Source organism: Clytia hemisphaerica, unplaced genomic scaffold, assembly GCF_902728285.1.
Source record: "Clytia hemisphaerica strain Z4C2 unplaced genomic scaffold, Clytia hemisphaerica genome assembly, whole genome shotgun sequence".
In the NCBI taxonomy this organism is placed as follows: domain Eukaryota; kingdom Metazoa; phylum Cnidaria; class Hydrozoa; order Leptothecata; family Clytiidae; genus Clytia; species Clytia hemisphaerica.
The window spans coordinates 317,877-334,566 of NW_027104464.1; the positions used below are offsets into that span (position 1 = coordinate 317,877).

Genomic DNA, 16,690 nt, shown 5'->3' on the forward strand with positions numbered 1-16,690 from the left:
GTCAGGTTTTCGGGGAGGGTGATTCTTGTCCTCTCAGTTGTTGTCCATGACGCATACCTTTACAGGTTTGACACTGATCCACCTTGCACGAGGGGAGTGTTTCTTGCTCTCAAAGGCATTTGATTGAGTATGGCATGAGGGTTTAATTTACAAAACCAATCCTACGGGGAACGGTCCCTTACTTTCCCTTGAGAAATTTTCTATCAGGTAGGTATCAGAGAGTTGTTTTGAATGGGAAAACCTCGGAGTGGAAACAAATTAAGGCAGGAGTTCCTCAAGGCCTCAATTCTTGGTCCTTTGTTTTTTCTAATCTACGTCAACGACCTTCCCAACATTCTGAGACCAGGCTAAAATCTTCGCTGATGACACACATCTTTATTTTCATTAGTGATTGACCAAACTTTTGAGCAGTGAGGAATTAAAACAGATCTTGCAAGAAAAGTGAGTGGGCTCGTCAATGGAAGATGTCTTTAATCCTGATCCCACAAAAAAAGCTGGGAAGTTTACTTTTCCAAAAGGCTCTCCAGCTAAGGCTCCTGTTTATATTTCAATAATAATGACATACAACTAGTGAATGTCAGAAGCACCTAGGTCTTATCTTGGATTCCAAACTCTCATTCAGTCACCATTTAGACGAAAAAATAAAAAAGGCCAACAAAGGTATTGGCCTCATTAACAGACTTCGCAAACATGTACCAAGAAAATCTCTGCTTACTTTATACAAATCTTACATTAGACCACATTTAGACTATGGGATATTATATACGACCATCCTGGAAATTCGACTTTTGTTCGTAAGCTTGAATCCATCCAATATAATGCCTGCCTTGCTATAACTGGCTGCTTTCGTGGAACGTCTCATGAAAAACTTTATTCTGAACTTGGTCTCGAGAGTCTTGCTGATCGTCGATTTGTAGAAAGAATGATCTTCTTCTACAAATGTAAACAATTAGCCCCCTCTTATTTACGTAACTACTTACCAGCAAGACTTGCGGCACCGGTAATCTAAGAACAAAAATCCTATTATCAACTTATATTCGAACTGCGCGTTTCCGGAATTCTTTTTATCCATACTGCATAACACAGTGGAATATTCTGGCTGGTCGTATAAGAGATATGCCTTCAGTATCTACCTTCAAAAAAGCAATCCTTGAGTTTCTAAGGCCCAAATCTTCTCCTGTTTTTGGAGCTCGTGACAACCAGGGTGTGATCCTTCTCAATCGTCTTCGAGTAGGATTTAGTCACCTCAATGAACATAAATTTAGACACGGTTTTCGTGACACCTTAGATCCATTTTGTGCGTGTAGAACAAATTCCATCGAAAACTCTCAACACTTTCTTTTGCACTGCTCTATTTACTCTCAGGCAAGACATCTTTTGTTCAACAAACTTCTGAACCAAGACATAAATATTTATCCACTAAGCCCTCCTAAACTCTTCAACCTTTTGTTGTACGGTGATCCAGAATTACCTTTCAACATAAATAACATAACTAGCCATAATTTTCATTAAAGTGCCACCGCAGAAGAACGATCAAATAAGTTGTTGAATTTGGAATTTGTGTCCATCTCATAGATATCTTCTTATAGAGATAAGATAAAGTTATTTACCTGTTTTTTGTCATCTCTTTTATTACCAAAATAATGGTATATAATGGTTTGTTTATATCATACTAAACGCTACTGTACTCAACTGCCATTTTACTGTAATGGTCGAACGACAAGTTTTTGAAAGGATTAAAATTTCTAATTTTCGTTGCTCAGAGCGGCTAATAACTACTTGTGGTTTAAATAGGGAATTTCCCAACAAAAAAGGAATTTCCCTTAATTCGAATCCCTGAGGTACTAAAAAAGGACATATAGAGCTTGAAAATGGGTAATCAGATCAAACAATCCGGAAAGTGTTTATATGCTGATGTGATGGAAACATAGAAATACCAGTCAAGCTAAGAATGTTACCGGTACACCATTTAGCCGGAACTAAACTACTGAAAAACGCGCGCAAAATATGAGATTTTGCCCACTTCCTTATGCGTGAAGCTATGAATGCCATCTCGAGCTTTTAGGCTTCCTGCGGTGGCAATAATCTCCTCAAAAATCTACAATTGTTTATACATACTGTTGTACAGTTCTATAAGAAGAAAAATAGGCCAAATTGACAACTTGAATCTGTGCTGGTATGTGACAGAGCAGAATCACAATTAATTTTTGAGCTTGGATTAAGAGATTTGATACACGTTTGGCCAAAACTTGCATCAACTAAATTCTGGATATAAAAATGCGAAAGAAGACTGAAAGCTACCCGTTTCTCTTTGTTTTCTCACTACCACAACTATTACAAGTACCCTGAATTACAAACTTGTTTCAAAAACATGTCTCTCTTCTTCTGATAATTCTTTGAAAATATTACTTCCAAAATCTCTTGAAACTCTGCGTCGCTATTTCTTCTCACAAAGGTACCACAATTTCAATAATCTTAGACCATACCGGTTCCCTAATTTTCATCCAGCAGTCGAAAGCATTACTTTTCATATCGTAATCTTCAAGTGAAAATTTCCATTGATCACTTAATTGAAGCAGCTTAAAAAAATCACTTGATTTTTCATATGATACTTTAGCTTTCATTTTGGAAGAAGCAAGCGGTAACATATTTCAAGAAAGCAATCACAGCGCAAGAATAGGTACGACTGCCAGTTGTCCTGCTTGAATTTCGGAAATGTGCAACTTCAATGCAGTGTCTAGATTAATCGCAAAGTCTTCCTCTGCCATACTGTGAAAAATCTTCAAATTATTTTAGGAGCAAAAAGCAAAAAATGTAATTACAGTTGACACTGTCTAATTTGACGTTCTACTATTTGATAAGCCCGTTTTGGATAAAAAATTTGAAGTCACTTTAAAGGTTTTGAAAAACCACTCTCTTATTTGATTTCTAGTAACAAAAAAAATGCCAGATATTTTGAAATTCAAATGTTCGATTTTGTTGCGTTCAAATTAGAAACTCAAATTTGACTCCTCAAAACTTTGCAAATATCAAAGATTCTTCCAAAAAACTTAATAATTTTCAGCAAGATATTCGGTATGTACTGATTCGACGTTCAAAAACCAATCGCAATAATAACCTCGCTTCGCCTTCTCTTCCCGTGTTACTCTATAATTCATATTACTTTAGGGATTTGGGAGACTTTCTCAATTTCAATATGCTGTGGTATTTCGATGAATCCTGAAATTTGAATTAGAGAGTGTCAACTAGGTATATATAGATTTTTGCAAAATGCAAACTTTCCTTTGGAATTTCCCTTTTATAGGGCGCCTTGTTTATACTTTAGTTCAGTTTCAAAATTCTTTTAATTGTCAGCTGTGTGCTGTCTGTATCAATAGTGTTAGAACGATGATGGAAAAAACTATATAAATAACTGTCAGACTGTTGTTCTGTCAGTCTGTGTTCTGTTTCGCTGGAAAATATAAATCAATCTCAATGTCTAAAAAGGATTCAAATTGTTTAGTTTTCCTTTCAGCAAACTCACACTGGATGTGGGTTTATAGAAAAGTAGTGCGATTGGACTACTGGACTGTGCTAATAACTGGAATAAAACAGATTTAAAGAAACAGGGAGAAATTCAAGATGTCTGCCACCATCACATCAGGTCCACCAACTTTCCTTTTTTATCGCTGACATTACCTTATACCTAAAGCCAGAGCCATCGGCTGATCGTTTGAAACATAGTCAATAGAAGAAATACCAGATAATTCAATTGACATTGTTTGAAAGCTCCGACACGATAGGAAGAAACAAACGTCCGCCGCGCAAGCTAAAAAAGAGCTATCCTGTAAAACACGGCTTATCGCTCTTCATTCCGGGAAATCAAATAACCGTTAATTGATAATGTTCCGCTAAGCGGAACTAAAATACTGAAACGCGCGTGCAAAATTATGAGATGTTTTCCCAACTTTCCCTCACGAGTGAAGCTATGAATGCCATCCTCGGAAGCTTTAGGCTTCCTGCGGTGGCAATAATTAATCTTGTCATTGAATTTATTCTCGACTCTGAAAGGTTTAGTGGTGCCTTATTTTAGTTTAATGATCTTCTTACACAGCTCTAATATTTTTTAATATTTGTGTTTATCCTTTTAGTGATGGTTTTTCCCTTTAAGTTTTTTTCTTTTATTCAATAGCTTAGTACCCTTGGCGATATCACTTAGTGCCTTGCGGGGGGAGGAGCTATTTATTTTTTCTGTGTTTGTTTTTGTAAGTAGTATATGTTCGTAAGTGTAATGTAGCTTCTCAAATCATATATAAAAAAAAAAGAAAAAAAAAAAAACAGTGTGAATACACCTTGCTTCAGACCTGAGGAATTATGTATTAAATTGCTTACCGTAGCTTTCTTTATAACCTATAGAAAAAACAAAAAGTCACAAATGTTTGTTTTGGTTTATTTGTTTGATTTGAAATGCAAAAAAGAGGATTTCCGCTAAATTAGAATTTCAAATGCCAACACGCTGGTAAGGGCTAGATGGAGTGCTTTAAAGGGACATAAAAGTAGTAAAATGTAAACATTGCACGAACCACGTGTCATTTAAAAGAACAATTAAAATCACGTGTCCAAACAAACTTGTAAAACAATTAAACAATCAAAATTAGCCATATTTGGTTTAATTTTTTATTTTGACATGTGACATTTGTTTTGATTTTGTATCCGCTGCATACAGTTTGTTTACAAATTTCCCTTTTAAGCTCTTCCAAGCAAAAAAGAGTGAACATCGCAAAAAATATTGCTGCTATTGTTTTCGAAAACCCGCAAAGCTTCTGATTGGTCAAGCGCTGAAATTCTATTGTAATCTCACGTGACTTAGGTAGGATTTCCTACCTAACCTTGGCACACTTTTCAGCAAAAGCACGATATCTAGCCATTCGGGTTTTAAAAATCTATGGGTATCATTAGGCTATTTGACCGAACAATAGTGTAGAACAATAGAACTTAAAAGAATACTGCAAGCAATTACAAATGTCAAGCATGTGCAAACGCATCCTTCATTGGTTTCTGCAATGCTTAGAGTAAAAGTAATTTTCTCATCAAAACTTTATTATCTATCAAATAATTGTTATGGGAATTCAAAGATCTTCTAATCAAAATGGAAAAGAATTTCATTTATAAAGTGTCGAATGAATTCATCAAAACGATGTTGAAAAATGTTGTGAATATGTGCGAACCTTTACAAGGAAAAATTATGATTTGAAGTAATGTGCTAAAATTTCATGTTTTTTTGTGTGTGTGGTCGTAGGATTGAAGTGTTTAAACATGTAAGAACTTATTCGAAGAAATATCTGAAATATGTCTCTAGCAAAATTAAGTTGGTTGAATGTTACGATATATAATTTTGATTTTAAAATCTAATTTCTTATTGAATGAGAGGACAAATTTTTGGTTTACTTTTATTCATTTAACTGTAGCTATACGTTGAATTTGTAGCAATTTTGATAATTCTAAATGTTGTTTGCTAGAGAGTGTAGTATGGGCATGGTAAAACAGGTAAAACGAACGAAAATGTTGCCAAAACTTCCAGTCGGTTGAAGGTCCCATTGGGTCTATGACATACCGTGAGATTGGGTAACTTGCAGTGGAGGCTAATATGCATAGCCCTCAAATGAAAGACCTGGCTGGTCATTAAAATACAACTACGCAGTTCCTCCTATAGTTGCATTTAGCTAAGCAATACCTTTGATTTTTGTTAACAAAATTTCGCCAAAAAAATCATAATTTAGCGATAAAAATGATCTGAATACGGACCAAAACACCACACGTCTTTTTATAAGAATATTCAAAATTTTTGAAGCCTTCGGATGTTCTTAATATGTCTAAAAATGTTCACTACTTATTTTCACCATTTTTGTGAGTATTTTTGCCCATTTTCCTACGAGATCGGGTGCTTTAGAATCTGCAAAGTCTTAAAATGCTCTTAACTTGCTCTAAATATTTTGACCATATTGAAGCCTTATGTTTTTATATAGTTTGCTCTTATGAAAAAATTTGTAACCTTCTAAAAGTTTTCTTTTGTAACACCTTGTCTTACATTCTTGATGCAGCAAAAAAAAAGAGAAGTAGGAAGAAAGAGGTTTCCAATATTTTTAATTCCAATATCTAAAAAATTTGATAATATTTCACCAACACCCCCTTCTCACAGACCAAGGGTCCCCCTTGAAAAAATTGGCCAAAATGTCGTCCCCGGTGGAAAATTATCCTCAAAATTTTGTCCCCAATGAAAATAATCAAATAAACCAATCCTCACTGCAAAATATTATGCTATTTTTCCAATCCCCACTGAATTTTCTGACTTTAAAACAAAAGAACTGAAATCCCCAGCCATAAAAAATATGTGAATATCAATCCCCATCGAGTTTCAGTCTGTCATTTTTATCCCCGCTTGCTGAAAAAATCCGGGTCTGCGAGAAGGGGAATGTATCTCAGGTTCTTCCTGGTCACTGAAAAGAATACCAAACCATGTTTTTTAGCTTTTCTCTGTAGATGGATTAAAAGTTTCCATAGGAGTTCATAACCTGTCCAAGATACAGGACGAGAGGGGAATTGGCATTTTAAAACCCTTTGAGGAGGTTTTTTTCCAGGAAATAGAAGCCCTAAGAAAAGTATTTTTAGTGTTTCGGGAGCAGACCTTTGCCTAAATTCCCTGGGTTCATATGATATAATTATTCATTTTCACACGTTTGCAGGATTTATCTTGTTTTGGGAGTAATAATATGTCTATATTGCCTGGAAAGAGTAGTAGAGTTATTTTTGAAGATCTTAAATTATTCATATACTCGTTTAAATTGTGAAATAAGTCGACAAATAATGACTTGTTAAAGTTATTGGAAAGTTAGGTTTGATCTTGGAAACATCACGGATATAATTGCTGAAGGATAGAAGGTACATAAGGATCAATTGCGATTACAATGAAATGGTATAAGTGACATTAAATTTTATTTTTTTAGAAAATTATTAATTTCAAACAATGCAGTTCTTCAAGAGGGGTATCAAATCAAAGTTTTCTTCTGTGACCAATAATACTTCTGAGTTAAGTGACCTAGACATAAAAAAGCATGCAGATTTCATTCGCGAGACACAGGAAGAGTTAGAGAAATTGATGAAGAAAAAACACGAATTTTCATTTCGCATCGAAGATTATAACAAGAACAGTAAAGACGGTGCTTCAGTTGGATCAAGTAAAGGCTCATCTACACTAGAAGAAGCTGGATCATCTGATAATAAGGATGTTTCTACACCAGAAGGACGTAAGCGAAAAACACTAAGAAGGTCACTAAGTCTACCATCTTCGTCAAGGGTTAAAAGTGTTGCTAAGTTACCAACATCGTTCACACCACGTAAAATGGATTCGACGGAAAGAGTGGAAACTCGCAAACGAGCTGTAACGGAAATCAAAGATAACAACTTGCAAAGAAAGCAGAATGAATCGAATAACAATCACTCGAATTGGACCCAGATTGAGCCGAAAAATGCAATAAGTCCACCTAAAGGGGTATGGCAGGTGACATGTCAACAAAGTGCATCAAAGGAAGCCAAAGAACACGAAGACATCGACAATGATAATATTGACAGTGAGATTTCTTCTATTTCTGATTTCGATGATGAAATTACAGAGAACCAAAAACGACAAACTAATTTTACACCTAAAGAGTCAATAATAACTGTACCAAAAGCCACCACCAATGAATCTTTCGATACAAGCCTTCACCATCGCCCAATACAAAAGCAAGTCGGTAAAGCCAAACTATTGCTACCGAATGATGCAAACCAAACAAAGGAGCCGCTAGGTCATCAGAAGGAGATACCAGCTGCACCAAAATCTCCTGGAAGTTTAGTGGTAACGAAAGCTTTGACTATCGAGAAGGAAAAGGTTAGTGCATTTTTACAAATCTATTTCACATTTTTCAACTTCGTTTTCAAAACATTTCTGAATTATTATTGCTCAATAATTATGGTGGTCTTAATATCATTTTTTTCAAATAGTATATATTTTTATCATAACTTTCATTTAATCAGAGTTAGTACCACACTTGTTTTAGTGTAGTGGTCATCGTTCTTGACTTCCATGCTGGAGGTCAGGGTTCGATTCCCACTTGGTGCTGCGATTCCCTTGGCAAGTGAATGTACCTTAGCCCGGGTCAACCCATACCATGTGAGGGGAATAGGATACCATATATACCTATATACCTATGGGTACCATAGGTCCCGTACTGTGCGAGTATCATTATCGATACAGCACGGCTCTGATGTGTCCACGAGCACAGAGTACAATGTCTGGTAAGCGCTGTGATTTCCCTATCTAGGGGTAGGAAACTATCCCAGGATAGGGCCCGGTCCGATGATATCGGAGGGTCAGCTTCACTCTTTCTTCTCTTCTCAGTGCCACACTTGTAAAGCGACTGGATATTAATAATCGGAATAGTCTCAATCCATAGTCTTAATAAGGACGAAATGCATACACCTGCGCTGCCACCCAAATCTCCTGAGCAAGCTCCTGTGAATGAAAATAGTTGGACAGTAATTCTTATTTCTTCACATATATATATTTTATATCTTCTCATGCAGTGTTGAGGCTTTCCTCCCTCTCGAGACGGTAAATTTTAGGGTATTTTTCTCTTTTTGGCTGATGAAAACTGCCTATTCTATTTTGGGACAAGCTGGAGTTTTTAAAAGCTCTTTCTTGATTTGGTTGGTCGTTAGCCTGTAATAAAACAATTTTCTTACTTTTTCTAAAGAACGCGTCATCTCTATTACTTTAAATGACCAATTAGTGAAGTATCTTATAAAAACTCCAGAACATCTCTCTATTTTAAGCATGAACATGTCAACGACTGGATGTCTATCTTCTATTGTCTCTTTGAAGCGAGATTCGTTGTCGACTGTATTTCAATTTTTTTTTTTAATTCGACATTATTCCATCACAAAATTATTTCTATGAAATACTTTGCTAAGACTCCGCGTTGACCACTGCCCACCCTGGCGCCACACTAACTGTACAAGCCTCGTTTTCAAACAATAGACTAACATTTAGAAACGTTTGGAACTTGTCCAGTTAAAATTTCAATTTTTAAACCTACTACCCTTATAAAAGATTGCAATAGCAATATGTTGCAAGGTTTGAGAAAAGCCTGTATTTGTCAAAACAAAAGTGGCGTCCTTGACGTTGACACATTGTTTTGGTACAGTTTCCGATATTTCTGTCAACTTAATATAGAACAAATAGTTACCATCTCATAATAAAAATGGTAAAACAATACCTTCATGGTAAAACTCAGCAGGGCTATCTGTTAACCAAGCGAGAGCGAGGTTATCGCATTGCGCGGTCGCGTGAAGACTAAGGCTAGGGTGTGGCGTATTTTCGATACCGGCAAATTTTCCTCACGCGCTAAAATGGCGCCATCAAAACGAAACCGAAAGTGCTGTGATTTTGGGTTTTCGAGTTTTTTAAGAATGGAAGCCTAAGAAATATCTAAGAAGGCAAGGATGAACAGTTATGTTGCAAAATGAAAGAAGCTCAAGCGGAAAAATATCAAAGAAAAGACTTGTAAGTTGTCATGTGTTTTCTTCTCTTAACCGAATGACATTATTATTTAGGGATACTCTTGGCCTTCAATTCAATTCAAATCAATTCAAAACATATATTTACCCGAAGGAAGGGACACCAAGTTTATAAACCTAATTAAAAATGGTGCAACCTAATAAAGAAATGAAAACTATTAAAATAAAATATAAGTTTTGTAAAATCTAATCTAAATAAAATCTAATGTTAGTCGTATGTTTTTTAAATATACTTATGTTAAACATTTACACTTTTAGTTTTTTAGTGAAAAATATATACATCTAAGAAGCATTCTGTGTGCAATTACTGTTCCTGCTGAAGGGGTGGTTGAGGGACGTATTTATTAAGGTAGAATTTTCGGACATGTGATACTAAGTCTAGTGGTTCAAGGATTTGGAGATTTTTGTCATCGTGATGCTCTTGTAAGTTATTCCATTGTCGCAAAGCTAGCCGTGTAAGCGAGTGAAGGCCAAAGGTTGTTGTGTTAACGTTTTTGATGAAGAGAAGGCTAATATGGTTAGCTCTAGTCTCAATGTCTTGAGGGATTAAGGAAATGGAGAAAGTGGAAAGGCAATCGGAAGGCAGACCTTGCCTGTGCAATACTTCTGGTCTTGTGTCATCTTCTCGACGTTAAGCTGCTTCTCAATAAAATATACAGTGAAATCTGGTAACTTACATAACTATCAAATGCCTGACCAACCAAAGAAACAAAATTTCAAAATTTTTGTTTCTCTTTGTTCAATAAATTTCATTTCATTTCATTTTCATTTCATTTTCATTTCATTTACTTACATTCTTGATGCCAATAGGCACATATAAAGCTGTCTTTGCCACTATATATTTTATGTTAAGTATATTTATTTTTCTTAGCATAGCTTATGCTAATACTTACATTTTACTTATATTTTATTTAGAAGTATATTATTTAGAACCCATTATATTTATTTTAACTATTTAGTTTTTAGGAACAACATTATCCTTTGTATCACCGCTAAGGTGATATTTTTTTTTTTAGATATTCTATTTTTAAATGTACATAGAACCAAAGCCCAAAAGGGCTGACTTGTGTACATAGACATATTTCGGAAACTATTATTAGAAAAAAAAAGAAATCATATATTAAAACAAATGTATATAAACAGTGCAAAAACTATGCTGCACGCAGCTCTAGCCTACCATTTTTTGCCGCGTGAGTATTTTTGGCAAGTTACTTGCGGACAGAAACACGGGTAAATAAAACAGCTTGGTTGGATGATAAAAAATCATCATGCTAGAGCTAGATCATAAATTTTAAGATAGCGGGATGGAATTCAGATGTTTCTCAATGGCTGCTGGACATGTGATCTCAAATTTAATAATCATATTAAATATAATTATGCATGACATCACTTTTATGATTAGGAGATATACATTTTACAATACGTAAATTTTGTAAATCAGGTTTGTTTTGATTTAACTTTGAATTTTAATGACCAGCCAGGTGCCAGGTCATTCTTTGACTTTGAGGGCTATGCATGTTAGCCTCCACTGATGTAAGTTACCCAATCTCACGGTACCTTACCATAGGTTGGTCTAATGTCAACATCCCTCTTCTAATCTCTAATTTTAAATTGGTAACTAATCGATTGAATATTGATGGATTCCATTGATGGATAGGTAACTAAGCCTATTCCAAAATCTTAAGTATCAATATTGATAATATTGTTGATGGGTATAGGCAATGAATGAAAAATTGACAATCAACCAATAAATAATTTAGAAATTGAACTTCCCTTAAATTCCTGATCATCGATTGTTTGTTAATTGGTCATTGAAAAGAGGTATTGCTTGTAACAATTGAGTGAGTCTAATTTGATCACGGTTTGAATGTTTGAGTACATATCTCTGCTCAGTTATGTTCTCAAAAGTTTGATTTTTGTCACTTGCGTGCGTAGACAGTTTTGAATCTGAATTTTAATCAAATTCAGCTTCTGCTCCTCCCAAAAATATCTGTCCCTCTTAAAATTAAGGTAAAATTCAATTTTAATCTTGTGATCTTAATCTTGTTCAAAGACCATTGGTGGTACTCGATCCACCATCAATCATGCCTGCAATCAAAGCAGTTGTAATTTTCTATTGAGCTTCAATTGGGTTGCTATATTCTACTACTCCAAACAAATTAGGTTATCAAAGTAATAAAATTTCATGTTTGTTTGTGTATCTTGACTTATTTATCCTTTTGTATGGCTTCATGCCTTCAATAAATGGTCTTACGATAAAATTAGGAAAATTTTCAAAAAATTAGGGGACAAAAATTCATGTTAGATTTTGTCAAAACTAACGTATTATTCATTCAACGCAAAACAATTTTTATATTAATTCATGAACTCACACAATCTTCCCCTTGTTTTCATGCTTAACCCTATTCATACTAGGTTTTTAGGGCTGGTTTAAAACTTAACATCTTTAACTGATCTTGTTGTTCCTTTTGAATGGAATTTGGAACACAACATCCTTGTTGAACAAATTGGCAAAAAATAATTTTATCATGTCACTCAGTGTCACTCAACATGCTCGAAAATCTTCTTTGATGTTTCAAAAAGCAGCTAAAAACTAAAAAGGGCCTTGAGAAGTTCTATGAGTTTATTTAAAATTTACTTAAGCATGTTTTTTTTAACAATATAATTGACATAATTAACAAAATTGTACTGAAAATATGTCAAATTTTATGAAAGCTTACTGACAAAAATAACATCATGGTCAAGGTGTGAAAATCTTTAGGTATCAAAAATTATTTAATTTTGAAGCTAAATAAAATTTACGGAAAACTTCATGTCAAAAATTATTTCAGGAGCTATTAACATTTTAGGATGAAACTATTTTTCAGCTTATACCTAGGTTTACATGTAGGTAATATGGTTGACAGATCCATTCGAATTTTCTGTATTGAAGAATGTAGAAAGAAAGGAGACCTGATAAATATAAACAGTATACTTTTCTACAGGATAATAAGTGACTGAAATCTATTTTCTTTTCAAACTTTCCATCAAGGTGAAAATAATATGTTGTTACAATAATTTCTGAATGATTATATTTCTTACTTAGTGTGTCTACCTTTTGTTTACTGGAACAAAAGAATATATAAAAATAGCTATTATTAAAATATTTACTCGAAGTATTTAACAATAAAAACCATTGTTTCATTTTAAGGCTTGGGTACATGAGAAGTTTTTTTTCATGTTGGTGCAATGCAACATGGTTCATCTCACCAACACAAGAAAAAAGTGCGTGTCTCATGGTTTCTTTTTTTGTTTCACGGGACAAAAAGTGAGGGAAATACCCAAAAGACACGCTGATTTTGTCCCTGAGACAATGGAGAAAAATTGATCAATTTTGCTCCATTGTCCCAGAGACAAAAGTGAAAGACACACAAATGTTATTAAAAGTCGTGTCGATATCACTTAGGGCGGAGACACGAGAAAACGTTTCAGGTTGGTGGGATGGACCATGTTGAATTGCACCAACGCGAAAAAAACTTCTCGTGTCTCCAAGCCTTTATACTCCCTCTTGCTAGAACAGATACCCTGAACCTGAACTGTTTGCTCATGTCAAGGAGTAAAACTTAGGTATGAAGCCTAAAATACATCGGTTGTCATAAAAATAGAAACCGGGTAAAAACATTTGGAGTGCCTCAAAAATAATTCTTATAAAAAAACGTGACTTTATCCTTTAAGAATTTTCATAGTGAAAGTTTTTAAAAGTCATATCTATCAGCTTTCCCTTTCCTTATATAACGTTATGTTCTCTATTCTTAATTGGGACAAACGTGTGTTAAGAAATCCTAGACCTTAGTGAAAGTTAATCAATAATTGATCTTTTTCTCTATCTCAAATCTCTTTTTCGTACACTCAGATCTATTCTAATTTTAACTATATCAAAAAAATATAGATTTATATATTTCATGATAACTGTTGGGTATCAGCTATTCCAGGCTATGAAATAGAAGGAAAACCCCCAATTTTTTTTGTTAGAGAATATATGATTTTTCTGGATCTTTGCAAAGGCGAACTTTCCAAGTGGAAAAATACTGTGGAAAGAAAAAGGACGAATTATACCACTCTCATGGGAATTATATATACCTTATGTGTTTTTTTATACAGGAAGGTTTATTAATCTTGTATGATTTTGATAGTAGATCTTTATCAAGATTTCTCTAGAGTTCAGCTTTTTTTTTTATTTTCTGGTTTTGAATTTTTATTGAGATTTCTCTTCAGATAATCTCATGTGTTTTCTTCGATAGATTTAGAGTTTTATTGGTTAGTATTGGTGATATAGAAAATACAATTTTAAAGAGAAGATCATTGAATATATTTTTCATTACACAAATGAGAGCTTGGTTGGACACACTCAACTTTTTAAGGATGTTTTTCTTTAAGAAGGATAAACTCAAGGCACGGGTAAGTTTTTTACTTTGTGCTACATTTTGTTTTGGCGCAGTAGTGTAGTGGTTACCCAGCTGGCACACAACGTTGTTTTAACGTTCAAATGACGTTATTTGGACGTTATGAATGTCAAATGGACGTTGTTTTAACGTTGTGTGCCGGGTGGGTATCAATCTTGACTGCTGTCCAGGAGGTCTGGGTTCTATTCACAAGTAACGTGGTTCTAGCGATAAACGACTCCTAGGCCGATCTATACAGAGCCAGACATCATCTGTAAGGAGAAGCCAGTAATCATATTTTGTTAACGGCATAATTCGGACTAGTCGATTGTATAAGTATTCATATACTTATCCCTTGTTTGCAGTATAAAAACCAGGTTTATTTTGACTTTTTGGCACTTGACAAACAAAAGACAAGCTTTTTATCCTTAATATATATCTTTTCATTCTTGAATCTACATTTCAAATTACACACAGTTGCAATTTATTATGAAACAATATTCAATGTTTTGGTTATGAAGTTCAATATGTCTTGCTCTGACTTTATTAAATTCATTTTAAGGTCTGGTTTAATAGGCGGTTCTTGGTAATGATTAATCCGACGCTTGTTGTTGTTGATTGTTTTTGTTCATGTTTTTTTCTGGCATGTAGTTCAAAAGAGGGCGGTGTTCTAACCGAACGTTGAAATATCATGCTTTTCATTTTGATTCTTGTCTCATGCACCATTTGGGATCTCATAAAATGTCTCCTATTCAACTTTTACAATATCGATTGAGGTGATTTTTGCCAAAAAGATTTTTGGTAATACGCGTTTGAATTCTATTGTTCACTTGCTTGATGTAATATTTCCAAAGGAGACTAGGTATGTTGAAGTTGTGTAGATCTTCTAATATGTTCCTTCCTCCTTGCGTATTTGACACTCTCTAAGCTCTGATAACGTTGATATAAAGTTTTCTTGACATGGTATAGCAACAGTAACCACCTGTTATCACAAACAACATCAAATTATTGTTTGCATAATATGTATTTTAGTAATTTTATTTTTGCTCAACTAGATCTTGCATTTATTACCCAGGAAGCGCTCTAAATATTTCTAATTAGCATCCTTTAATTGATAGTTGTTGGTTCACAGGAAGAAATTATAATTTCCTGAATTTGAAAAATGTATCATTACATTTTTTCTTACTTTTCTGTTTTCATTTGATTCTTTACTGTAAGGTTTGTTGTATTTTACCGTCGGGAAGATTAGATTTAGCTTGTGTGTGTTCATTCATAGTAAAAGGTTTTTACTTGGAATGCGTAAGATGATCCTTATATGAACGATTCTTACATTTAATGACTTATATGTTCGGTGTTTTGTTTTGATTTTTCTGGATTGATACAATAAGAACAGAATTTTTCTGGAACAAAGTCAAAAGATGATTTTACCATTTGTAAGTCAATTTTTTTATTGGGTATTTTCATTGTATTTACACTTGTTTCACGTTTTTGAGACATTTTTGACGTTTTTTTTGACGGTGAAGAATCGTCTGTTTACAGTTCATTTACACGTTCTTTTTATCAGAACAAATTATGTAAAAACATAAAGCTTCGATGGCCAAAATGTCAAGAACAAGTAAAGAACATTTAAACTCGAAAAGTTTAAGAACGTTCCAGGGCTACAAAAATTTTGGATGTTCTTATAAAAAACGTTTATTCTAGCTTTTTTTCGCAAGGTTTTATTTTTAATCATCGAACACAGATTTACTTCATGAAATTTCAACTCTGTGGTCTCCCTTAAGGAGACTAACTTTCACGGTGCGAAAAGTATGAGATTGCTGCTTTTTAGAGAAATTATTTCCGCTGGAGATACTAGATCTTGTGAAAACGACCTTCCGTCAGCCCAATTTTTAGACTGAAAACAATTTAAGACCTTGGAGTACAGTACAAGCGGTAATTATTGACCTTTGCAATGGTTCGTTGACTTGAACATTTGGATGAAAAAAGGTATACTATCTTTAAAAAAGAATTCAATTTCGAAAATGTCTTCAAAAAAAAAACCTTGTCACTATTAAAGGTCATTTTATGGTTTGGGCTTATCTCTCAATACGAAGGCAGCGTGACCTTAATTAATTGAGAAAATTCATGCCCGTGTTTCTTACGGGCCAAAAAAATAGCTAAAATCTCAACTAACTATAAAGACACATTTGCGTCGCTAAATTTCTTGTAAATTTCAAATCGAAAAAAATAATAACTTTCTTAACGCGCAAAAATTCGAATTTTGGGTTTTTTTTTTCAATTTGTTTCAATGATTTAAAAAAGCGGATCCAAATGATTCGTTTAATTATTTGGCTTGTGAAATTTTTGTTTGTGTGGTTTTGTATAGGTCATCTGCGTGATGGTTTTGTATTCACGTTTTTTTTATTTATAAGAACAAACTATATAAGAAAAGGCTTCGGTGGCCAAATTCTTAAAGAGACCTTTAAAAATTATTTTTAAGCCCTCCTTTTAAGCCCCCTTTTAAGGATCAAAACAATTTCAAATCACCCTCAGACATGATTTTCAGTCATTTTGAGCAATTTGGAGTTCTCAAACAAATTTAGAAATGACTTTTAGAAATACTTTGACCCTTTGTACGCACTGTTTTTATTTTGAAAAAGTTGAAATTTTCTAAATTTTATTTTTGAAACTCAAAA

At 34.0% G+C, this 16,690-nt stretch overlaps 1 protein-coding gene across 3 annotated transcripts in view; it reads left to right on the forward strand.

Annotated features, from left to right (window-relative positions):
* Window positions 1–6,983: 6,983 nt before the first annotated feature.
* Window positions 6,984–16,690, forward strand: part of LOC136821139 (dixin-like) — a 67,847-nt gene continuing 58,140 nt past the window's right edge. The window contains exon 1 of one of the 3 annotated variants that reach the window (XM_067077364.1): window positions 6,984–7,906. In XM_067077364.1, coding sequence (XP_066933465.1) covers window positions 7,004–7,906 — 903 coding nt within the window. In that variant the 5' untranslated portion in view covers window positions 6,984–7,003. Of the gene's footprint in view, window positions 7,907–9,457; window positions 9,581–13,899; window positions 14,032–16,690 lie in introns of those variants that run through there. The other 2 variants (XM_067077366.1, XM_067077365.1) reach the window with 2 other exon arrangements.